Source organism: Hakea prostrata, chromosome 2, assembly GCF_041222555.1.
Source record: "Hakea prostrata isolate BN-2017 chromosome 2, UWA_Hpros_2, whole genome shotgun sequence".
Lineage (NCBI taxonomy): Eukaryota > Viridiplantae > Streptophyta > Magnoliopsida > Proteales > Proteaceae > Hakea > Hakea prostrata.
The window spans coordinates 6,984,270-7,009,286 of NC_142601.1; the positions used below are offsets into that span (position 1 = coordinate 6,984,270).

General features: G+C 37.1%; 1 protein-coding gene across 4 annotated transcripts; it reads right to left on the reverse strand.

Moving 5' to 3' along the window:
• Window positions 1-1,123: 1,123 nt before the first annotated feature.
• On the reverse strand, window positions 1,124-21,297 carry TPST (tyrosylprotein sulfotransferase). 4 transcript variants are annotated; one of them, XM_089144064.1, is made up of 13 exons: window positions 20,916-21,297; window positions 20,046-20,107; window positions 19,411-19,588; window positions 19,243-19,314; window positions 18,541-18,829; window positions 10,372-10,515; window positions 9,254-9,358; window positions 8,954-9,101; window positions 6,603-6,652; window positions 6,418-6,486; window positions 6,159-6,278; window positions 3,050-3,184; window positions 1,124-1,835 (listed from the first exon to the last, which is right to left on the reverse strand). In XM_089144064.1, exons 2-13 carry the CDS (start codon window positions 20,092-20,094, stop codon window positions 1,692-1,694), a joined length of 1,503 nt encoding a protein of 500 aa, XP_089000190.1. In that variant the 5' UTR covers window positions 20,095-20,107; window positions 20,916-21,297; the 3' UTR covers window positions 1,124-1,691. The 4 variants fall into 4 exon arrangements, with proteins under 4 accessions (XP_089000190.1, XP_089000191.1, XP_089000193.1 ...); XM_089144065.1 differs by lacking the exon at window positions 20,916-21,297 and adding an exon at window positions 20,520-20,907; XM_089144066.1 differs by having other exon boundaries at window positions 1,126-1,840; window positions 20,916-21,296.
• Between the last annotated feature and the right edge of the window lie 3,720 nt (window positions 21,298-25,017).

The window sequence follows — 25,017 nt, forward strand, 5'->3', positions numbered from 1 at the left end:
GATATAGAGCTCAAAGAGACCAAACTCATTTTAGACCCAGTTGCTGCAAAGAGATGTAAATGGATCAAGGCACAAATATGGAACCAGACCCATGCAAATAACTCGAATGTCTATGGTTCTAGATTATTCGAATTTGGATCCGGACATGGATATTACCTAAACGGTCACAGTTGCAAATTGAAACCTCCCTAGTAGCAAATTTGTTTTGAACAGAGCCTAGTAGCAATTAATGTCACATGAACATTGACAGAAAGTATTAATGTGAGGTATCAGCACCACTGGCACTAGGATAACAATCTCACAAGAAACGAAGATTATAATAAACAACTGAAATTTTGTGAAATTTCAAATCCAACCTAACATATCTGAATTCTATATGGTGGTTAAAAGCCTAACTGTTCGGTCATTTAATTATTGTACTTGTCAATTGAAAATACCAAACTTGAAAACGTAAGTAAATAAATGCAGAAATCAATTGGTCTATTGGTCTATAGAACTATTTTAGGGTGAACAATTTGACGCCTAATAATGCCTTCTTATTTGGGAATTACAAAATAATGATTTTTTTTTGGGTAAAGATAAAATAATGACTTCTTGATGTTTGTGACTATGCACAAGTCAAGATTTTCAAGATAGTTTGGCAGCCAGCCCTAAGGACTTTTCAACCAAGCAAAGATCTTAAAGCTACAAGGAACAGGTAAGGAACAACAATTATGAGTCATGATTGCACCGGAAGTTATGTAGATCAGAGTTTAAAAAATAAAAATGAAATTTAGGAAACATGTTTTAGCAGCTCAGTACTGTGTTTATTTCGCCAGAAACAGGAATTATGAGTCAAGCTCTACTATTGAGGTGTCTCTCATGGGTGTTCATTGGAAAACTAAGTGGAATTAAAAGAAGAAAACAATTATCAATGAGTTGTGGTTCAAGAAATAATTTCCAAAAATCTCAAAATAAGAGTGATCCACTTTTATGTTTCCAAAGCAGCCATTCATCCATAAAGAGGTAATTGGAGTTAAACCTGTGACAATAAAATAATATTCTGACACCCCCCCCCCCAACCCCCAAAACCAAAAAAAAAAAAAAAACCACAATAAATGTTTAACCATTTCTATATTTTAAAAACATAATATAAATCAAGTTGGGAATTTGAAATGCATCACCAACCCATACTCTACTTTCAGAACACGTAAAACAACTCTGAGGAATAAAAGCCCAGATGCAAGTACTTCAAAGCAAGGTTTAAAGTATCCCACGATACCATATGATACTAGCCGATACGTATCCATATTTGACCCAACCGATACAATACATTTCGATACATCTCTCAATTGAATTACACTTAAATACATTAGCCAGAGTGATACAATACTCTATACAAAACAATACGTTTCTTAAAATCACCTGACCGATAAGATACTCAATACTGATACTTTAAACCTTGCTTCAAAGACCACTTGAAACCTCTTATTTTCAATAACTTTAATTTACTCCAAAAGGCACAAAATTCCACCCGGTAAATTGATATAAACACAACAGGTGACTTGAGATGGTCATATTTACAAGAATTGGTGAAAGTTGATTTGGCCCAGAGTTTTGGGCAAATGGACATGGGCTTCAATACTGGAAAGCAACCAGTCCACATCTCTTGCAAAATTACTTTCTATGTTCCCGCAGAGTTTGTATTTAGATCACATATTCATACTTTGATTTTCAATGTTTTTCTTCTTGAATTTACAAGTAGCAGCAGCCCTAGGAGTAAGAGAACTGTCATGCCTATCGATAAAACCTTCCATAGATCGATCACGTATGAACTGCTGAGAGTGATCAATTGCCTGTCCTGCAAATATTGTTATTTCATATGAATCAAAATTGCCTATCCTGTTCTCTACTGAAAAAAAGAATTGCCTATTTTGCATTGTTTAAATACAAAATAAATCAAAATGTAGGTGGACAAAAGGAGGATAATAATCCACTCTTATTATTATTATTATTATAATCCTTCACAATTCAACTTTGTAAATAGAAATTATCTAAAGCACGGATGGGGTTAATAAGAAAATGAGACTCCCACCCCTCATCTGTGAGATTATTTGGAGGAACAATCGCCATGTATAGTGCAATAAATACCAACTGAATAATGGGATTAGAAATGCCAGTGCATTCTGCGAATTACATGAAGGCCTAGTTTTGTATCCAGACAGCAAAAGAGAACTCTAATAGTTCGAAATTAGAACACAACCTTGTATTTAGAGAAAATCGATTTGATTTCCTTCAGTAATGGACAAGCTCAGAAGACAAATTTAAGATGAAGTTCATGGAGTTCATTTTTGCCGATGGTGTACATTGAATGGAGATGGGCATATTAGCATCAATAACAAGGGAAAATAACAGAAGGAGGAGATATTAAAGAAACTGTTGGCCCTTAAATTGGATAAGGATGAATTAAACAAGAGGTTCAGGATTATTGTCATGATCGATAGAAAACGATGTTGGGATGAATGAAGGACAAAACTAGAAAAGACAGAATATGAACCAAACACATTCAACATAATCTAGGAACGATTCTGATAGGTGATAGATTGGAGAAAAGTTGTTTGAGATGGTTGGGCCATATAAAGAAGACCATTAAGTATAACAGAGAAGAGAAAGATACAGTACAGACTAAAGGAGCCAATAACAAGGGGTAGGCCTAAAAATCACTAATGAATAGTAAGAAAATATACATATGGCTTTGAGTTACCAAACAACTGAGTGCGGAAAACTATGTCGGCATAGCCAATCTTGTTTAGCTGGAATAAAGGTCAGCTTAGTAGATTCACCAGCTGCTACAATAACAAAAGGTATTTCAAAAGGGTAAGGAGAATGAAGAATAAAAATCCATTCTCTCTAGACTAAGTTCACATCTTATAAGAACAATGCCATTTCTTAGGAATTTTAACCATAACTAAATCTACAAATCATAAAGCTGAATAATAAAAGACAAGGACGGGAATCCAAGCAACAACATCCACAAAATATAGTCCTAAAGTAGAAAATGTGAACTAACCACTTTTACAAACTTCTGTGTAACACGCTTCCTTTGTTGGGCAAATATGTCCTGTGCATGATTGTATAGCCTCACATCCAGATTGTTAAGTGACACTATCTGCTGGAGGACCACTTCAGGAATCTGAATGCGTGCCTGTAAGTTTCAAAAAGGGTAAATGCATCAAGAATTCCAGTTCGGCTGAGTTCCCAAAATTTCAATAGAAGTGCATCACACGTCAATCAAAGTTGCATTTGCAATGCGAACAGGTATTTCATCCAGATAAATCAGAGAAAATGGGTCTCTATATAGTAGAGACAAGCTCTGGGTTCTGCTAAAATATTTGTAGGAGGCAAGCATGCAATGTTTATTAGTTAGTTAGATTACAGGGTCTATTTAGGGTTATGTTTCCACTATTAGTGTTTTAATGAAGCTGGGGCTAGATTAGGTTATTATAAATCCAGTCTATTTCAGCTCCTTTATTATCTTCTAGAATCCTCTAATCAGTTGAGGCCACCAACAAAGCTACTGGCTGGAGGAGTTTTAGACTTTGATTCATTTTGAAATTTTACTTTAAGATACGAAAGGACTATGCCCTACCAATGAGTTTGAGAAATATAGAAGCTTTGGTTTTGTCAGTGTGAATTAACACTGGCATCCGCCAGATTCAAGTGTGTTGACTCTTGATGATTTGAGAATGTTTAGACACTTGGAGATTCAATAATGAACCATGGTGGAATTCTGGCACTTTCAAGTGGGTCCCTGATGATATCTTCCTCTCTTTCTGCTCTTCTTTTCCATTTGTTATACTGGTCAAATCTTCCCCATGCATGCATATTTCCTTTTATTTTCAAATTCCTGATTGCTATTATTAAGTATTATTCTGATAGCTGTTATACTGCCTACTTTTTTAGTTTTTGCTCCAGAAATGGTCTGAGGTTCTGGCTTCAAGTTCTGCTTCAAAATTCCTTGTAGTCGAATAGTAAACTTCTCCAAAAAATCAGATTCTTCTTTTCTTCTTTTAAATCTAGTTTCTTATTCTGAGTTCAACTACTGTTAGATTTCTATTATGAATAGTTGGTGTTGTCTTTCTTTTGAATGATTAAGTCCTAACCATTCATTTAGGAAACCCACTTTTAGTCTCCTTTCTAATAATCTAAGTTTCTGAATCCAAGTTGCTACTCGATTTTCTGCAATTGGTTTATTCAACTTTTTAAAGCTCTTAATTGAAGTCTGATTAGAACAACAATTCATCCAGCAATACTGCAGTGCTGGAGTCTCAGTAGGATTCTCTCATAGCATGAGATCTGTCCACTGGATCCAGGACATACTTTACAGATCTGTTCTCCATTTAAACCAAGCAATCAAACTCAGTTTTAGATCCACCTGAATAATTCTATTCCAGTTGTTCTATACTTCTATTCCCTCTTTTTGGATAAACACTTGACTGAGATGCTTTAGTAGTGGATGCTACAAGACTAGTCAAATAATCTGGGTGCAAGATACTGCATAAGAATTTTAACAACTTTTTGCCCTTGATTGTTGCATTTGCAGTCTACTTCCATTCTCACTAGCCAAGGACTCAAGAGAATGGTTTTAGATTCCACAATGTAAAGGGTTTCATCTAATTCTTAAGATTGTTTGGAAATGCAAGGCCTCTTCTCAAGTTTTATATATATATATATATATATATAAAGGAGACACACGGTACCCAGTGCACAAGGCTCCTGCATTAAGCCATTACAGACCCTTAAACCTAGTGAAACTTGGAAACTTGCAACTGCAGATTTCATGTCAATACCTAGTCAGGGTAAGCCCTCCTTATGGAACACAGCCCCTACAGGTCCCTCCACCGGTTCCAAGCTACAGCCCTAGAATCCCCTTCTAGCCCCTTTGACCTAAGATCCCTATTTTTACTCAATGAACCCCTAAAATGTAGGAATCCTAAGAAATACTTGAAACTTACATCAGTGACATAGCTAGGGCCAGCACATCATACCACTTCCCCATCTGAGCCTTAAAAACCAGAAGACAGTCACTACTCTAAGAATCGAATTCCCTTGTGTTTGCTTTTGGTTTTATTAAGATCCTGCAACTTTTGGCCCTTGGTTGAACCTTCAATCAAAGGCTATATCATCAACCTTATGGTGAAGACAAATTTCACCGTGTAAAATGTTCCGAAGCCTGTTTTGGGGCATAAACGAGCCCGGATGGCCATTTTTCGATGGTGGCAATTGTCGGGTAGCAAACCTAGGTGCTTCACCTACCTCGTCCCTGTTCTCCATTTCCCTCCATTTTTTGTTTTAAACAGTTATCTCCATTTCCCTTCTTTTCCATCTGTGATCAAGAACCTTCATATCTCATAAACCAGCCACCCAAATCCACCCAGTCTCCACCATTGATCCCCATTGCAGCCCTATACTACTGGTGGCCCAACCCTAGATACACGCTTTCTTGGATTTAACCCCCTTGTCCATCCAAAACCAAGATTTATCATAACTTCTGTTTTCACCCCATTCCAGTGTCTTTATGTTCTAAAATCCTAATACAAGAACTCTGTTCCATTCCACATCCATAATCCATTACAACCTATCTGTCAGAAGCAGAGGCTTAGTGGTTACTGGTTCAGACCCAATTGGGTCCACAACCCATAGGCCATACAAATATCACCCTAACTTGTTATTTTAGGCCTGGAGTTAAACTTGACCTATAGGCCTTGGCAGCTTGGCCTTCATTTCATGGAAGCTTTCACGTTGGGGTTCAGTGCTTCCCCATTTAGGTTTATAACTCATTGTTTCGTGTAAAGGTTCCATGATTTAAGCTTAAGTTGACAATTTGAGAATTTAAGAGTATATGTTACCTGGCCTGACTCTGTTGTCTGGCAATTCTATCAATGGAAAAAACGATTCAAAGCTGCAAAATGTATGGACTAGATGAAAGGAATCCAGGACCTAAGGTGGGCTGTGAATTCCTAGTATCCCAACTGATGTATGCAATGAAATGCACACATAGGTCCAAAAGTGTGGAATGAGTAAAACAACCAGTATCACCAAGCACAACATTAAACAAAAACACAAGATATATCTTCGACTCCCTCCTAAAAAAGGCTTATATCTGATGTGAGTCTTACCTCCTTTGTGAAGTTTGCCGGAGAAATGTTTTTCAAAGAAATGTTCCGTCTACGAGATTGGGCCTTTCGTAAAGTAGAAATGCACTTTTCATAAGCTTCCATCAGTTTTCCCACTGCCGTCTGATATTGCCAATGCCACAGAATAATTAAGCCGGGGGGGGGGGGGGAAGGCATGTGTAGCCAACCAAGAGAAGATGAGATAAGTCTGAGCTTGAGAAAGATATGAATTTATTTTTCAATACTTTGGAAGTGATCTTACATTTTCGTTTGATGATCCTGCACTTTCAATAATAGAAATATCCACTGCCTTCATGTCCTTGGTGCTATTCTGACATTCAGACAAAATTTGTTGGTGATGTTGGTAGCATAATTTAACATTTCAAGCATTTAATATCTGAATTTTCACAGATTTCATTGTCTTCTCTACAAACAATCAGCACTCACCAGAAGGTAGTTACTGTCGGGCTGGTAATTTTGCAAGGATGCATTCATTTCTGTGGCAAAAGTAGCAAGACTTATGAGTACTCATAGGTTTCTGAATAACGAAATCATCTATTCACTAAGAGAGCAATATGACCACCATCTCTCCAGTTGGTGCATCATTTTGAGCCATCCTTTGCTTCTATTTCACCCTATTCATTCAAAAATGCAACTACAGTGTCCAAAATCATCACACTGTCATCACCACTATGGCCATAACCTTTACCAAATGAGTTAGACAACTTCTCTAGTATATTGTTTCTTACATTTTACTTGCCCCTCGCCCCTTTTTCCCGATAATACCCTTCCCAAAATGAGATTTTCTCTGAATTTATTTTTTGTGCTTATTGTGATAGATAAAATAATTTGAAATGTTAGGATAATTATAATAATTAAGACCTTGATCTAATGCATAGGCTCCATTTGTTTGAATACAAAATTTTGTCAAATCCGTGTTGTACTGCACCCTAATAGACCATATTACTTCAATGATTAGATCTAAAGACCATATATAAGACTTTCATTACAAAAACTGGATTCACTAGTTTTAGAAAGATTAAATAATTCATCTGGTTTTCACTTCAAAAAGACCAATTATTGGTTGATGAATGTTTCCTGCCTTCTAAAAATGGGTACATATTAAATGCTTTTGGTGGCTGGACACCTGGATTTTAGAAAACTGAAAAAGGATAAAAAGATGTGTTTTGGAATTACATAAAAGAAATGTATGTTCAAAAGAAGAAAAAAAAACTCCTTAGTTATCAGCTGTAAGGCCAATGACGGGAACAGAAACCAATTAAGAAGCACCAAAATCTGATGCTTATTAAGAAAAAGAAAGGAAAAATATTAAAATAAAAAGAAGGGTTCATGAACACCTCTGCAGCATAGTAGAAACTAGCTGACAAACTGGGGTATACTTTAAAACCAAACACAACAATTGCTAGACTGCTATAATCAAGGTCCTACAGTTATTTCTTTTTGAATGCCAGAGCCAAAAAACAAGGTTAAGTTTTAGCTCCATGCTCAACTAGAACTAATGAACTATATGCATAATCAACAGTGAGTTTAACCATCTCTACTCTTCCTTCTGATCTCAAACCCCAAGTTTGGAAGCTGTGGGTAGAACAACTTGCTGGCTTCTGGTGTACGAAAAGGAAACCAGGGTCTGAATGTTATAAATGATACCAATGATGTTGTCATCTCTACTCTTTGCATTACTGGAGGACGATCTACTGTTAATGAAGGAGGATGGGTCAAAATAACTTAAAGAGGTTCTCCAGATGAGAACAGATTTAATGCAATTGGGAAGCCAATTTTAAGCTCTTGTTCTTTGTTTGAACTTGAAAACAGCTTGGTTGCTTGGTGTATGAAATGGAGCCAGAGTGCTGAATGTTCTGAATGAGACCAAAGCAATGAATGGAAAATTTTTGGATGAAACTAATAACTGTATTATCAGGGTAGAGAATTTGCTACTCTATAGATTACTGAGAATGTAATCAACTGTAATTCAAAGATGAAGGGTTAAATAATTTTGAATCGAACAAATTTAAGGCCATTGGGACAGCAACATAGGGAAGTGCGTTTTGCTTCTCTTCACATGCAATGTCTGAAAGATGATGATTTAAAATAAGTTTGACCAGCTCTCCAGGTTAGAGCTGATCAAAGCAACTATGAAGGCAACTTCATTGGCTCGTTATTTCATTGGGCAAGCTCAAACATAGAAAGGAAATGGAAAGCATTTAATGAACTTTCCGTACCACATAAGCATTACAGAAGCACGACGTGATCCAATGACGATGATGACTTCCTCAAATAGCAATAGCATTAACTTCTAAATCTGAACTATTTGCTCCCCCTCAGTTACACCTAGAAAGGGCAAACCTGGTGCTGAAGGTTTTCTCCCAAGCAGAGTCCCGGGTTGGAGGGGGGCAATTTTCTTATGCAGCCTTACCCCAGCAATATTTTCTGGGAGGCTGTTTTCCCTCAGTTACACCTATTATGCTTAAATAAATTGGTTAAAGCAGTTGCACTTTTCAAGAGGTGCACATGACAAGAAATTGAGGGTTTGAAAACTTTAGCCGCAAAATCGATGCTTTGCAAACTCTAACCCTTATACAGTTAGATAGAGCTAGCATTCCTCTTTTCAGCTTCTCTTAGCATATGGGTATTCTTTGAACTTAGTGAGGAGGGAATGTTTGAGTGGTGATGATGACAGTGATGATATTCAAACTGACAGAAATATCCCCCCCCCCCCCCCCCCAAAAACAGAAAAAGAAAAAGAGAAATGACAATAAAAGCAGGACCAGTAGCATTACCTGATGTGTTTTTTTCTGCCTGCTCCATACTAGAGCTAAATGCTTGCAATTGGTTAATCACCTGAAGCCCAACCACATTTGCAAACATTGTGGCAGATTCCTTGTGATCCTCAGTAAGTCCAACATATAACATATTGTCCAACCTCTTCTGCAATAATTTATGATAGCTTACCATAATACCCTTTCCAAAGTGGAAGTTTTCAAAAGAACCAACTCATGGCACAACATTATGTATTGCTTACAGAAAAATCACCCCATGGCACAACATTATCTATTTCTTAAACTCCCATTTGACAATACCTTAGCAACTTCAAGCACATATTCGCCAAGCGCCTGATACTTCCTTACACAGTGTCGCACTTCATGTGATTCCAAAAAATAAGAATTGTTTGTAAGTCCCGCAACCTGTTAAAAAATTTGATTTGGGCAATAAAAGAAGAGGTGGAGCCTCAAATTATCAACAGAATCTGAAAAAGAGAAGTAGAGAACCCATAAAGAACGAAAAAAATAAGAGAATCCAACCAGTCATTTAGATCCAAACATGGAGGTACCTAGCTATTTTCTGTAAGTTTAAGGGACATTTTTAACCCATACAGCATGCTCATTTGCTGACTCAAGCTTGACCAAAATGAGATGGCTGAAATGTCAACCAGCAGCTTCTTTGAACTTGCAAAGTTCACCAACCATTGGTGACATTATCAACTCCCTTTTTATGCTTAAAAAAAATCATCAATCATTACATAATAATAAATCGCTAAAAAAGGTTTTGAGTACTTCTAGAATTCTAATACCTACAAATCTATATGTTAAGATTCCAGAACATTCATTCAGTATTTATAAATCATTATATAGGGGTAATCTATAAAAGGATATAAAAATCAATCACTGACTAAGGATCTCACATCCTCACCAGATAAGAATTATATCATTCTATGGTGTCCATTTTCAAGTTTGGCCTTTCTGGGTATCCTACCCTGTAGCAAGGGCATGAAGGCAGTAACAAAAACAAAGGGTCCTTTTCTCACTGCCACCCCAGGTCCCCAGTAATAACTGGTCTAACCACCTAATTTCGTATCTCCTTTTACAAGGAAGTATGTGTCGTCGTCATGCAGTCCCAGTTTTATAAGGGACACTCCCACTTCTCTCAGTGTCTAAACTGAAAGCCAGAACAGATTTCTTACAATAAGAAATGAGTAGCAAGGAAACATTTGCAACAGAATCAGTACTAGTGCATAACCATTCAACCAGAAGGCAGTTAGCCATCAGCTACTTAACCACTATCCAGCTCGTTAGACACTGGCACAAAAAGAGAAAAACTGAGGCACCATTACTAATGAATGAAAATCTAGAGAAAATATCATAAATTAATAATGACATGACTGGTTACATAGTTATCATGAGTGTAGAAGCTAAGATACCTGGTAAGTGGCTCCATTATGAATGATGTCATGAGCTACAGGATCGTTGATGAATTCACGTAGAGGCATAACAACATCTTCCATGTCATATGGATCATTGCTTTCTCCGATAGAACTGAATTCACCACGTTTTCTGGCATCTCTCTGTCCATTGAATGAAATGATAAATACTCTAACAGGCATCACTTGTCAGCAAAATTTCTCACTAAAGTGCAAATTTGAGACAAAAAAAAGTAGACAATCCCATGCAGGCCTTGAATAAGTCTGCAATTGTGGGCTGTAAGAAGTGGAAATACAGACAACAGAGGGAAATCTCACAAACGAAAAACTCAGATTATCTCTATTCAATTTGAAAATTGTATCCTAATATGATCTATTTAAAGGAAATAAAGCGAGATCCTAGTTGAAATATAAAACTCAAAACAAAATCCAAACCAAAGTCTAACTCCTCTTACGTAGGAATAATAAAACAAATAAAAAGACTAAAATTAAAACTGAAAACACAAATAATTAATTAAGTCCAATTCTTGTTGGCCAAACCACATTAGACCGGTTCATTTGGGGTTGAACTGGAACTGATTGAGCAGATTCATCAATACTACATCAACTCTCCCCTCTGAGAAGAACTCGACTCCAGCAAGTTTGGATGAGATCCAAAAATGCCATGTGAGTCAACCCATTGCATGTACCAGCAGTCTCCTAAAGCTTGACAGATGGAAGATCTTCCACATAGAGGAATTTTATCTCAAGTCCACCATGCTGGAAGAAATATGTGTTCTCAAAACCATAAAGTCTGGCTTGCTTGTCATGCAACCATGGGCATCCTAAGTGCTTGATTACTTAATTCCATCGATGCTTACAATGACTTCGATTTCAAATCCATGGAACCAGAATTCAAAAGACCTAGTTCACCAAAGTTAACTATTTGGTTACCTTGATCTATGAACTGATTCATCTTGAAACTTACCATGACTATGATGACTACGTAAGGCCTCTCTTCTTCTTCTTCTTTTTCCCATTTTTCGGGGGTCTATTTGGAGGAATCCATGGATTTAACCTCTAATCATGAAAGCCAACTAGTTCCATTTTTCAGGTAAAAATCATAATTCCATTTGATTCTTGATTCTGATGCAAATCATTTAACCAAAGTAACCAAGCCGTTGTCAAGAATCGGATTCATGATTCAATGGATTGAAATTTGTGGAATCACATAACCACGCGCACTATTAAGAAAAAAGAGCAGACTTTTAAAGGAAAAACATCACACTGCACCTAAGCAATCAGTCGACCAATAAAATACACAAGCAAACACATATCATTCACTTAAAGGTTGGAGTTGTTCACCCATAAAACCTTGTAAGGGTTTGGATGCTGTTTCATCTTCAAGCCCAACTTTCCTACAGTATCTGCAGTGACAGAATTAGTGCAAGTACCTAGGTCGATTGCCATATCACATTGGGTGTCACTGCATCAGACTCTGGATTAGAAAATATTATTCTGACACCAAACTAAATCTTCCTCATCAGGAACATTACATGTAGCCAAGAAGGGCTGAATAACATAGCAGTATCATTGCTTATCATCACTCTCATCATTAACATTATAAGGCTCTGGATCACTTTCAGCCACCAAACTGATTCCTATCAGCGGTTGCTTCTTTGGCACAGAAGGTATCAAGGTTTGAAATCTCAGCTATGAGGCCAGTTTTGGCCAGCCTCAAAACCAAGATATGGCCAAAACTTGGTACTTGTGCCAGAAAATTTCAAGGGCCGATTTCGGCCCTATCTTGATGGGTTTTCTACTTAGAAAAAAAAAAAAAAACAATAGTAGAAAATAGAAGAAGAGGAGGGCCCCCCCCCCAAAAAAACGCGGGCCGAGGGAGGGAGGGGGGAGGAAGGGGGGGGAGGGGGGAAAAAGAGAAAAAAGGGGAGGAAGGGGGGAAAGGAAGCGGGGGGGCGGGCGGGGCGGGAAAAGCCACACCCCATAGAAAAAGGGGGAAAAAGGGGAAAAAGGGGGAAGGGAGGGGGGGGTTGTGTCCCTTTGGTTTGAAATTCGACCAGGAGGAACGGGGGTTTGGAACTTTTTTTCTATTGGTGAATTTCAACTGCATTTTGCAAGGTCCAAAATTTCTGAGAAATTCCACTGAAATTTTGGGAAGATATGAACCATGGAAAGTATGTTGTCATTGTCAATGTATGACACCAGTCGATTAGGGCGCTGAGAACCCTTGTGCCCATACCCTTTACACATGAAGCACTGCATGCAAAAGGGTGTAGGAAACCACGTTGAGTTGGCAAATGTGATCCATTAGGCGTGGTGAGGGTGCTATTGTTGAGCCAGATGCTTGGGATTTGTTGAACAGCCTCCTTTGTGAAGCATGTTATGGCTGATTGTAACCACTACCCCTGGGAGAGGTATCTGAAAAGGTCCTCCAAGTGTATAATCATCTGAGACTCTCTTTGACCTAATATGCAACCTGTATGGCGTCTTCCATTATAAGTAGTCAACTGGAAGCAAGTGCAAACTAATCTGTTATGCAATCTGTTACAAAACTGTGCCAGCAATAGTTTTCATCCCAATCAAAAGCAGACTGAGTAGCATAAAATAGATTTGTCAAACATACTCTTCAATGGTTAGGTTGTCTTGTTTCAACCGTCTGAACTTGAGGTGTGCCTTTTGCTTGTAATCAGTAGGCAAGAACCCTTCTGGTCATAAGCTCATGCATTTCAGCCCAACCAGTTATTAAACCAATGCCTCAGGTTCAATTTTGTTTTTGTTGCTTGATCCACCATACTCGAGCTGTGCCTTTTAATTTAGCTTCTGCAAATAATATTTTCTGCCCTCAGTTAACCCATACCATCTGAAAAAGCTCTCCAAAATATGAATCCAGTCAAGGTGTTGTTCTGAATTATTATCCCCATAAAATTCGGGAACATCCAACCTTGCCACTCTATCAGCTCCACAGCAATCATAACAACCAACTCCTTGGCTGGTGGTGGTGGTGCTAGTGGAAGGGTTGGTGACCAGATGATGCAGGCCTTGAATAGGTTTACAATAATGGACTGTAACGGAAGGCGAATCAGGAGAATAGGAAGGGAAAGAAGGGGAAGTAAAAATAGGGGAGGGAAATCTCACAAACAAATAAAGTCAGCTTTATCTGAAAATTTTATCCTAATACAACCCATTTAAAGGAAATAGAGTTAAATCCTAGTTGAAATATAAAACTCAAAACAGAATTCAAAACAAAGTCCTACGCCTCTTACGTAGGAATACTAAAACAAAGGTTTTACACATGCACTCCCTCCAATTCAAAGCAAAACTCATGAGACCCCTTTCACAAAGAAAACCTTACAAATAGACTCCCAACCTTCACACACTATCAATGACCGTTTACACTTGAACGTTGAAACTCAAGTTAAATTTTAAATATGACCACAATGCCCCTTAAGTTAAGTCCTATTTTCCGACAAACCATACACGTAGAGGTGGGTGAAGGGATTACCCATCACCCATCTTCTTCGTTCCTTCTACCACCAAACAAAAACTCCCCAGCTCTTACAAACACCAGATCCCAAAAATCCTTCCTTCTCTGAATACACCTCCCTTAAATCTCCCTGCAATTCCCGCCGTAATAGTTATCGCGTTCGAAATTGATGAAATTTTTTGCTTTAAGGAAGGAGAATTATTTCTTTGGTCACTCACAGTTCCCTTCCAAAAATTTTCATCAGCTTATGCAACTCATGCAAGAACATAAACTTCAACTTTAACTTCTTTTTATTTCAGTTTTTGACATGGTTGTCAAAGTGTCCGCCTAGGCGGCAAAGCGGTTTTTGAACCGCTTAATTGGCACTCAATCTACAAAGGAACTTCAAGGCCCAAAGTGACATAGAACCTATTTTTTGAATAAGCCCAAAGTGACGTAGAGCGGGTCCCCGTGCCTGTTGGCAACAAAATGTGAAGCATAAGCCATACTCAACATCAAGAATCAATGAATCAATAAATGCCTAAGTGGACGCTTTGACAACCATGGTTTAATGAGATGAACTTATGTTTGTGTTCTTTTTTTTAATAATTTTTCATAGTTATGATTCTTGAATGCTTTTATTATTATTATTATTTTATTTTTTTTTAATGAATGTGACTATTGAATATTTGTTTAGCTTACTATAGAAAGTAATTGTATTGAAAAGTAGTTTAAAAGTAGTTGTATTGAAAATTTTTGACCTAACCAATTTGGTCACCTTATTACCGCCTAGGCGAAGCCCCAATCTTTTTGGTTGCCTTGACAACCATGGTTTCTAATCAGATCTTTGGAAGTTTTAATCTGTAGGTTCTTCTATATTTTGTGATAATTTAAGTGTTTATGATATAAAGGGATATCCAATGATGTACATGAGATTTGGTCGCTGAACATGGAGAGAAAAAACCAAATTCAGAATTCCGAGTTTTGATGCTGAAATCTGCCGGAGATTTGGAGATATCTCGTCATCGCTAGTTTTCTATTACCTCCCCTCTAATCTATCAATATCGAGTTTTTATTTTATTTTTCTTAGTTCTAATCAGGTTCAGTAAAGGAGATACAAGGGGAACAAGACGGGTGCTGCCTCAAAATGACAGGAGGTTCATGGTGGCGGGAGATAGAGCTCACGGCTCCAAGGTTGGTACTCATGACAGTGGTGGGTGGTTAGCGCCTTAGAAGTTACAAGTGATGGAGGTGGAGCGATGGGCTTGTGTGGTACAAAGGAAGCAATTGGATTAGGTTTAGGGTAGAATAGAAAATTCATTAATGTTTTTTTTATTCATTTATTAACTGAGGGTAAAATGGTAATCTTGCTTAAACCATTAAAATGCAACTAACTAAGTAGAGGATGGGGGGCCTATTTGTAAGGTATGCTTGTTGGAGGGAGTCTAACGAGTTTAGGCTGGAATCGGACGAGGTGCATGCAAAAACTTAAAAGACTAAGATAACAACTAAAATAAAATATATAACTAAGTCCAACTCTTGTTGGCCTAAACCCCATCGGACCGATTCCTTTGGGGTTGGACCAAGACCAATTGAATTGGTAAATTGATAATGCATCACAATCTATTAGGAAAACAATATGCACATTTGAAGAAAAGGGCCACACCAAGTGTATAAAGCTCACATGTTTAACCTGAAGCTGTTTGCAAAGTCTATTTTGACTTGGAACTCTTTCCCCCTGTTTCTAGGACTTGAACCCCACAAAGTGATTACATGGCTTTTAGATCAAGAACCTCAGTGGTTCCAACTAATACAAATCAGTCACAGACTAATTGGAATCAAGATTGTATTACCCCATCCACTGATAGATCACAAGAGTACTATGGATCACTCCAATCTAGCCAAAGAATTATATGTCCCCGTATATATTCTTTTACATCAGTTCAATTGAGCAAGTTTCTACATGAATTGCAATTGTTTGATCCTCGAATTTGGTTGACCAATGAAAACAAATTTCTCACAAGCAACCATGAGAGCTTACGAGAATATAACATGATCCTCAGGTGTTTAGTATCACCCCATCATGTGTGCATGATCATGGTTCAAATCTCCCTAAAATTTTGGCAAAATTTTTGCCGAAACTTCAGTATCCTGCAAAATTGAGACAAAATTCACCAATAGAGGAAAGCACCAAATCTTAGCGACTAAGATGGACTATATCAACCATTTCACTCATTCCGGACCATCTTAAGTCTCACTTGTATACCTTGTTTCACGAGATCTGCACTTTTCGTAGATCTTGTCCCAATACTGTCTAGCAGATTTTGACCATTTCGACAAGATTTTCCATTTTTTGGCTTCAAATCCTTATTTCTCCCTCAAATCCCTACACTGCTTTGTCAACATCTTCTCTGGATTCTGGGGACTAAATACACCTTGAAATAGGTATGTGTATTCATCCCAAATTTTTTATTTCTCGATGGTTGATGCATCAAACCATGTTTGTTTCATTTCAAATCAATATATGATTAGTTTTGGAGCATGATCTATGAACAATGTTGTTAAATTTTTTAAGCAGTTCTATTAAAAAAAAAACTAATTTCCATATAATGTGTTTTGAAAAAAATAGTATTTGTACACGATAGCTAACATTGAATCTAATACATGTGAGACACCATCACCTAGCATGTGTATGTTAAGTGGAGATCTTGGATTATCCACACAAATTTCTTTTTGCTTATTTATCTTTTGGTGATCATGTTGTTTAACATTCCATTTGGTTGTATTAAATGTTTACTCCAATTACAATTTAAAAACTCTTTATATTTGTTGGAACAGACACAAATATCTCTCACTTAGTAGAAATCTGAATGAGTACTTTCATTATTTTTTTGCGCAGAATACCTCTTTCATTGTATTGATTATGCTTTAAATAAGATGTATGCAAAAATGCAAGTAAAGAAACCCATCCAAATTAGAGCCGAAGTTGGCCACCAAAACTTCCTGGAGAATAGTATCAGGTTTGGGCCGAGATGGCTGAAATTTTGGCAATATTTCAATTTTGAGGCTGGCCGAGACCAGCCTTAGGACCATGATTTCAAACCTTGTGCATGATTCAACTAGTGTCACTAGCCTCCCACCCCCATAAAGGAGAAGGGTGTTAAGAGAACCTATCCCCAAAACCTGGTGGGTTTGTGGTGATGTAGATCCAGCATTGAATTGCACTATTATCCTTTAAGATTGACTAAGGGTTGATAGATATGGAAGTTAGGTGTTTGTTCCACAGATTTAAGTGGTCATAGGCCTATTCTATGGACCTAAAAGTTAAATGTCCAGGCCAAGTACGAAAATAGTTTACTTAAATGGTATAATTATGTACATCGTCTCTTCTAATTTAAGTTATAAGGGTGGAATAGTCTTCTCGTGTGTTTTTTCAGTTTATAGTGTCCATATCATATAGTCTAGAAGGAGTCCTAGGTCTAACAGGATTTTAAGTTTCCATTTCTCTTAGGAGTTTATTTCCTATTACTATTATGAATTGTGAGGATATTTAGCTCTATTTATAACCCTTAGAGGGAAGAATAAAGACAGTTCAGATTACTTGATAACTTCCTACAAGCCTTAACTGCTTTTATGTGTGCGTTGCTGCTACAACTACTAGTTAAATTCAACTTTGGTCAGAGAATGTCCAAGAGTTGAGTACTTCCTAAGATTCTGGGTGAAATCAAGCCAAGATCCTTCCTGTGCCTGTGGCTTAATTGGCAGCCTCCACAAGACATTCCACTCAATCCACAGCTTGCTCCCCCGTCCGTGCATCTGGCAGCCTAAACCCCAACCCAACTCCCTTCTCTAGTCTTCTTCTTCTTTTTTTTTTTTTTTTTTTTTTTTTTATTTTTTTATTTTTTTTTTTATTTTTTTATTTTAGTACTTTAGGATACAACCAGAAATCAAGTTCAGATCTACAACAATCTAACCATTTTCTGTGCTGAAGTTTACGCGCATTGTCTCCCAACCTTAGTGACCTTAAATCCAAATTTGACTCCACTCTAACCATCCAATTTCAAGATATAATTATTTTCTTGAATTTTCATACTCCATAAACCCCAATATACAATAAATTACTCCACATCTTCCAATTTAGTCATCTAAATCCAACTAAACTTAAGAGGACCATATCCCTATTACGTATACTCCTCTAAGTTTCAGCATGTTAGACACCTGCAAACCGTAGTTGCTGAACTCACAGGACTTATTTCATACCTTCCATGGGCTAAGTATCCTTAAAACCCTTTGAGACCTAACCCTTTTCCCCTAAAACATACCTGACAAACCTAACTACCCCATATGAGATAAATGGGAGTCTTTCACATAGACCAACTATAACCGTTACCTCTAATGTCATACTATTACATCCCATGTCACCAAAAACCCCCCACAGCACTCTTAGAAGATCTTGGTTAACTCACGACTGGCCCTCATTCATACAGGGCAACATCATGTGGTTCCCAACAATTAATCTTTAGAAGATTGAAACCAATTGAAAGGGTGGTCAAGCTAACTTGTCCTAAATTTCTTTCAGCAATGGAAGTTTAATTCCAAGGGCCATTTTTAGAGCATTATGATACAAAAGAAGTGAATTGATGAGCTTTAAGAAATCAGATGACACTTGTAGACCAGCACAAACTAGATTATCAAATGGGACATACCCGGAAAAAGAGGTCCTCCCTCATCCAAGGAACCAAATACTTCCATGGCCATATATCCAACGTGCTTACTTCCTTGCTCTTTGAGCGTATACGTTTTGTCATTTGTGTCGCAGAAGTTAAGTTAGGATGCACCAAAAATCTAGCAGCAACCTCCACTGAAAATTCGTACGTGCTAAAGACACGATCAACAGGATTTCTTAGTATTGTAACTACAGAAGTTCTCTCCTTTGGAAGCTTGGAAACCACACTATAGTCATCATGAGTAACCATCAACCTGCAATTTGGTTGGCTGCATAAAAAGCCAAAGAAACCTTTTACAACAGGTCAGCACCTTACAGAAGCCATATTAAAGGTTCTAAAGCAGTTGATCATTGGAACAGGAAGACTTGAGTTAGAATAAGAAACTGATATATACCACAATAGTCATCAAAATGCTTTTAACCTTTTTCCTGACAACACCAGCGGCTTTGAAATTTTTGCACATGTAGTCATGAAAGCAACATATTACAGCAATACCTCCCATTTTAGATTCTATGTTTGAGAAAACACTATAGTTTTTTTTTATCCATGAGATATGAAATACTTCAAAGAGATTAAATAATAAATAAATAAAATCTAATGGGGAGTACATTTATCTGCCACATCCATTAATATAGAAATCAAACGGTTGTAACGAACAAAGAGATGAATGGGGAGAAATACCTCGGATCAAACCGCAGCTTATCATAAGATCTTGGGCATTCAAGATAACTAGTATATAATTTTTTCAAAAAGCTGTAACACAAAAAGAAGGCCATAAGTGAGGAACACTAATGTCTCGAAATCAAGGAATTAAAAGTTCTCTTAAAAGTAATTTGTATAAGAACATGCCAATGGAAATATGTGCGCCCGCCTGTTCTGGGGATATGTAGAAAAAACAGAAGATCTCGCAATGTATGTCTGTCTTCTTTAAGCTCTGCATCAAGAGAAGACGCCGCCCACTTCTTGACAGTACTTTCACAGTGCCCAAAATCTTTCTCAGTAGAATAGACATTTATTGGTGTATTCACTGGAAAAAGAACAGCAAATCCAGCATTATATTTGCCAAAAAGGCATATGGAATACCAAAAGAGAGAAAGAAAAAGAAATAATTTGCAAGATATTAAACCAATTACAGAGATAAATGACCACAAAAGTCTGCAGGAGTAACTTGTCAGCTAACACAGAAAGATTCCAGGTTCTAGCAAGCAAGTAACAAATGTGCTTGAGTAAGCCAAGGAATGTAAGAAACTTGGTGACAAACAGAACTTGCTTTCATATTGAACAAGTGGCTCAAAAGAAAGTAGGAGAGTGTGGGTTGAATGTAGTAAAATAGAAAATACAAGCAGGGGATGCAACAAATACATCCACAATCAGTGCATAACATATGGCTAAACAAAACAAAATTTTTGGTAGAGCAAGTAAGCATAAAATTACCTATCAATCAATACTGACAAAAGATAAAACGGGGAAAGACATATACATACCCAAGGTAAAAACCATCAAAAGCATCATGAATTTTTTATCAGGAGCCATATCCGCCTGCCTCCTAACCAATCAGTTTCAACCGGAAAAAAAAAGTGAACAGAACCCAAATCAGAGCAAGACAAAGAGGAAGAAGAAATAAATGGAATAAAAGGGTACCCCAGTCATCAGCATGTAGAAGCGAGAACGGGAAAAGGCATAAAATTTACAACCAAATACCTAACAATAATCAAAATCGTCCCAAGTGCAATAGGAAAAATGTGAAACAGTATAGTTCAGACATTGGAAGAAATAATTAACGAACAAAAAGATCAAGTACAATGCCCGGGGAGGGGGAGGGGGAGGGGGGGGGTGGGGGAGGGAAGAAAAGCAAACAGAACTCCTAAAATATGAAAATGGCAGAACTCAATCCACATAGGGGAAGCAAAACCCAACATGTAGCATGAGAACAGGATTCAAATATCAGAAGCACCAACCTGTAACCAAACAAAACAACGAAGGCCAAGAGAAGGGAATGGACTAACAATTATCGTTCCCGGACAGAAAACGTTGTACCAAAATTATATCAGCAGAGCTGATTCTCCAGAGATTAGGAAGTGACAAATATTTTTTCTAGTTTCAAAATCATCGACATTCGAGCGTCAGAAAAGAAGAATGAGTATTTCACCCAAAATCCAAGAAATAAAAAATAAAAACGGAAAAAGAAAAAACAATGAAACGGTGAAAAAAATCACCAGAACTAGAAGAACCCTAAATAAACCCAAGACAAAGTACACAACAGCAGCAGTGAAAATTCAAGCATTTGAACATTGACAAATAGACAAAGCATATAAGCCATGAAAACAACGAAATTCAATAAGGGTCAGCCCTACCTGTCTCGAATTCGGGGATCTCGTGCTCACAAATCAAGAAGCTATGTTGGATTTCTAGCAGACAACCCCACGATCAAGAATGGGTCCGCCAATACAAAATTAGAACCTTCCTTCTACAGGAGCAGCTGAAGTTCTCACACAGAAGAAGGAGAAGAACTAGAACGACACACACTAATTCAATCAAAATTCAAAATTTTCCCATTTTTCTTCTCCCCCTTCTGATCTGCAAAGTGTTCACCTCGCACTTCGTTTGTAGAATCTCCAACTCTCGGTGTCTGGTGTCCGTAGACACCGACCTGACGAGACTCGAAACGTTACAGGAAATCCAAAGTGGCGGAATTTAAGCGATTTATGCTTCTCTTTTCCGGAAAAAGGGGGAAAAACTGTCGAGAGAAAGAGAAAATCAGAAAATTGAAATAAGAGTAAAAGACATGTGAGTCCCCACAGGCCTAGAGTGCAAAAATGTAAATGAACATATAAAAAAGGCCAAGTGGCCAACCAACCTTTACTTTGCGAAATTCGAGATTCCATTCAGTTCATTTTCCAACAGCACGGTTGTCGCGACTGAGGTGAGGGCGTTGAAACCAACTTCGGGAAAGCATTGAATGACTAAAATGTCCTTTTCATACAGTGTAAGCTTTGACTTTAATTTTTTTTTTTTCTTGTACTTTTTATTTTCCTTTGTTTTGGGGGGAGTGAGAGTGAGGGACATCTTCTTTTGTACCTTCTGACGACTGACACCGCGAACATGCCGTATATTATTTTATAAAAAAATAACACCTTTTTAAAATATTTTCGCATTTTCAAAGTGGTGGGCCCCACAAAACATATCTACAGCAGTGGATGAGGAGTCCGGATCCTCATCACGGCGTCCTGACCACACAACCATGTGGGGCCCACATGTAAAAAACACTTTTTGAAAAAAATAAGAAAACATTAAATTTTCACCTGCGGGGCCCAAATGATTGTGTGGTTGAGAAGCCGTCGGGGAGCACTCTGTGCTACCCCGACAGGGTGAGGATCTGGATTCGTGGATGAGTGGCTTTTCTTTTTCTTTTCTGGGTATACCTGTAAAAGATGAGTGGTTCGGATAAACCATTTATGCGCAAAGTAAAGAATAGGGATGTAAACCGACCGGATTCGGATTGGATCGAACAATTTTATCGCACGAATAATAATTGGTAAGAAAGGGGTATATCATTTCCGCATCTTATTAGTAATCGGACAGATTCGGATACCCCTAAAAGGATGCGGATGCAAATTCAGAAATAGATTTTGGTTATCCATTTACACCCGTAGTAAAGAGCAACGAATGAGTGAGGGTAGGCGGGGAACTGTTTCATTCGGGTTCAACCTTTTCAGGAATTCTATTTACATTATGAAATACTTTTTAGTAGAATTTAAATTATGTAATTTGATTTCATATACCTTACACCTGATAGTAGGTCTTACTATAGTACACTAATGTTCTTATTTTGATGCTGGTAGTTTTTATTTCAAGATTTCAAGATTTTTTTGGTAAAATGGGTGCTTTATATAGTATTAGATAATAATTTAGTAAAATTTACAACCTATAATAGTTATGACCATTTTTATCGTTCTATAAAATATCACAGAGATGATTAGGTAAAGCATCAACATGAAAAAACAATTTCAAAATCACTGGAAATATATCCGGCTAAGAAGTCCACAGTAGCATTCACTTCCATCAAATGGTGTATAAAAACACAGCTAGAGAAACCATCCTGAAAGTTCCAAATCTCTTCCAGAAGGTCAAGAACATGCCAAAGGGCTAATCTTGGATGAAGAATTTGTAAGATTGCTTGCGTCGAATCACTCCAAATTTCAACATTTGGGAGGCTGAATTTCAACATTTGGGAAGCCTCGAATAAGAGCGGCATGTAGTCCGGTATGGATTGTTAAAAGCTCCATTTGAATGATATTTGATGATGAACATATGCCCGCCACCGCGAAAAGCACTTTGCCAATGGAGTCACGACCAATGGTGCCATACCCATCACGTTCCCCATTTACAGATCCATCACAATTGACAGCAATCACAGGCTCAAGAGGTCGTAACCAAGAGATAGTCGAATTTCATGAGGGTGGATAAAAATTTCAAGATTTTGGTCAATCATAATGATAAATACCTTTCTTTTTTTCTTTTCTTTTTCACATATAAGATAGATACCCCGGCAAGGAGTAATCTTTGATGAAAATTTTTGTTTAGCCTAATTTTTTATCTCTATTTTAATGAGATACTTTAATGAACATTTATTTTGTTTCAAGATTGATCAATGATAATGATTAGACTTGTAGATGGATATTCAAAATCTACCTATGGATTTGCACTCGTTTTCATTTAAGGGTGTTCGAATCTATAATTTTTCTTATCGAAAGAATATGTGTATCACTTTGGTAATTAATTGGAAAATATGCATGTTTGTTCAATAAATAGCTGGATTTGATTTCATAAAATTCCTTATCAAATTTTATAATATTCAAATAAAAGATAGGTAGGGTAAAGTATTAAACTTTTTTTTTTTCTAAAAAATGATTGATAATTGGATTAAAAAACGAGTAATCAATAACTTGAAAATAAAAAATGAAAAATTATCCAGTTAGAGTAAATTATTAAACATTTTTCCCTCTAAAAATGGCTAATAACTTGATTCAAGATTACTAGCTAGTGATCGATAACCAGAAAAATCATAAATAAAAAAGAATGACAATCAGCAATCAATAATCGGATAGTTCATCGGATTGAATCATTATCGAATATCCGATAAAGTTCTAGATTCGAATTAGGATACTTTTTGTAGATTTTCACCAGATAATAGGATTTGAGTAGTGGTTTTGCTTATTGAATTCGGATTTGGATAGCGGTGTGTTCAAGCCAATTCCGATCCGTTTACAAGTCTAGATATGATAGATAACTTGGCAAGAAGGAGTAATCTTTGATCAAAAAACATTGATTAGCTTAATTTTTATCCCTATTTCAATAAGATGTATTAATGAACATTTATTTCGTTTCAAGATTGGTCAATGATATGATAGATACCTTGGCAAGGAGTAACCTTTGATAGAAAACACTGCTTAGCCTAATGATGGTGGGTAAGTTTCAGCCAGGTGTAGGAAGAAGATGGGTGAAGAAGCAATCTCTTCACCCACCTAAGGATGAAATATAAAGTTAGCTAGAAATTTAACATTGTAAATGTATTTTGGTCATTTCATATTGGAGTTAACCAGCACTAATTGAGACTGTTAAGTTGTGGGTTACACATAATTTTAGACCTCTTAAGGGAGCAACATGAGTTTTGGCCCAACTTAAGTTGGGTACACGTAAAAAACTCTACTCTTTCGTAAGATGTCTATATATATTCTCATAGAAACACCTTTTGTTAAACATTTTCTTAAGGTTTGTCTCATAAGAACCGTTAAAATAGAATGAGTTCAAATCATCAAGATAAATTCAAATGGGTTCAAATGTAGAAATCAAATTTAACCCCTAGATAGCATAGAACAACCATCCATAATATGTGTTCTAAACACATTTTGACTTGCTAATGCTGCACTGTCTCGAGCATCAATTCCTACTGTAGTAGGACACCAAAAACCTATAATGGATTAAGCAATAGCAATGAGAAATTGGATTTGCCAAAGTGTTGACTGATTAATTGCCATATGTATCCATACCTAAACTTACTAACTGTGATCCAATATCTTAAGATGCCTTTCACAAACTCACTTACATGGTTCTACTCTGTTGATACTTCGGCCTTGGCATTTTTCACACTACATCATGGTTCGGCGAAGGATGCATCGTCTGGCAATAGTCAGTGCTTTTGGTGAAACATGGTTAGGACATACTCATTGCTCAGTTGGAAAACCAATGATCTACTGATTCCAGGGTCTAGTGTTCAAATACTTTTGCAGCCAAGAACAATCCACCTCATTTTCTGTGAAATCCTCCTCTCATAACTGTAGTCATCCATGAAGAAATCTCCAAGTTTTGCTGGAAGCTTCATGACAAGTCTCCTTAAGTTGCCAATTCTATTACATTCTACCATTGCCATATCACAACTTGAGGGCAAGACTATGA

Bases quoted from the DNA above. Each gene is read 5' to 3' on its own strand.
- TPST (XM_089144064.1), bottom strand. From the start codon at position 20,094: ATGGCTCCTGATAAAAAATTCATGATGCTTTTGATGGTTTTTACCTTG. The intron at 19,589-20,045 runs GTATGTATATGT...TTCTTTTTCCAG, and splicing joins TTTGATGGTTTTTACCTTGG to TGAATACACCAATAAATGTC. The intron at 9,359-10,371 runs GTATCTTAGCTT...ATTTTTTAACAG, and splicing joins ATAATGGAGCCACTTACCAG to GTTGCGGGACTTACAAACAA.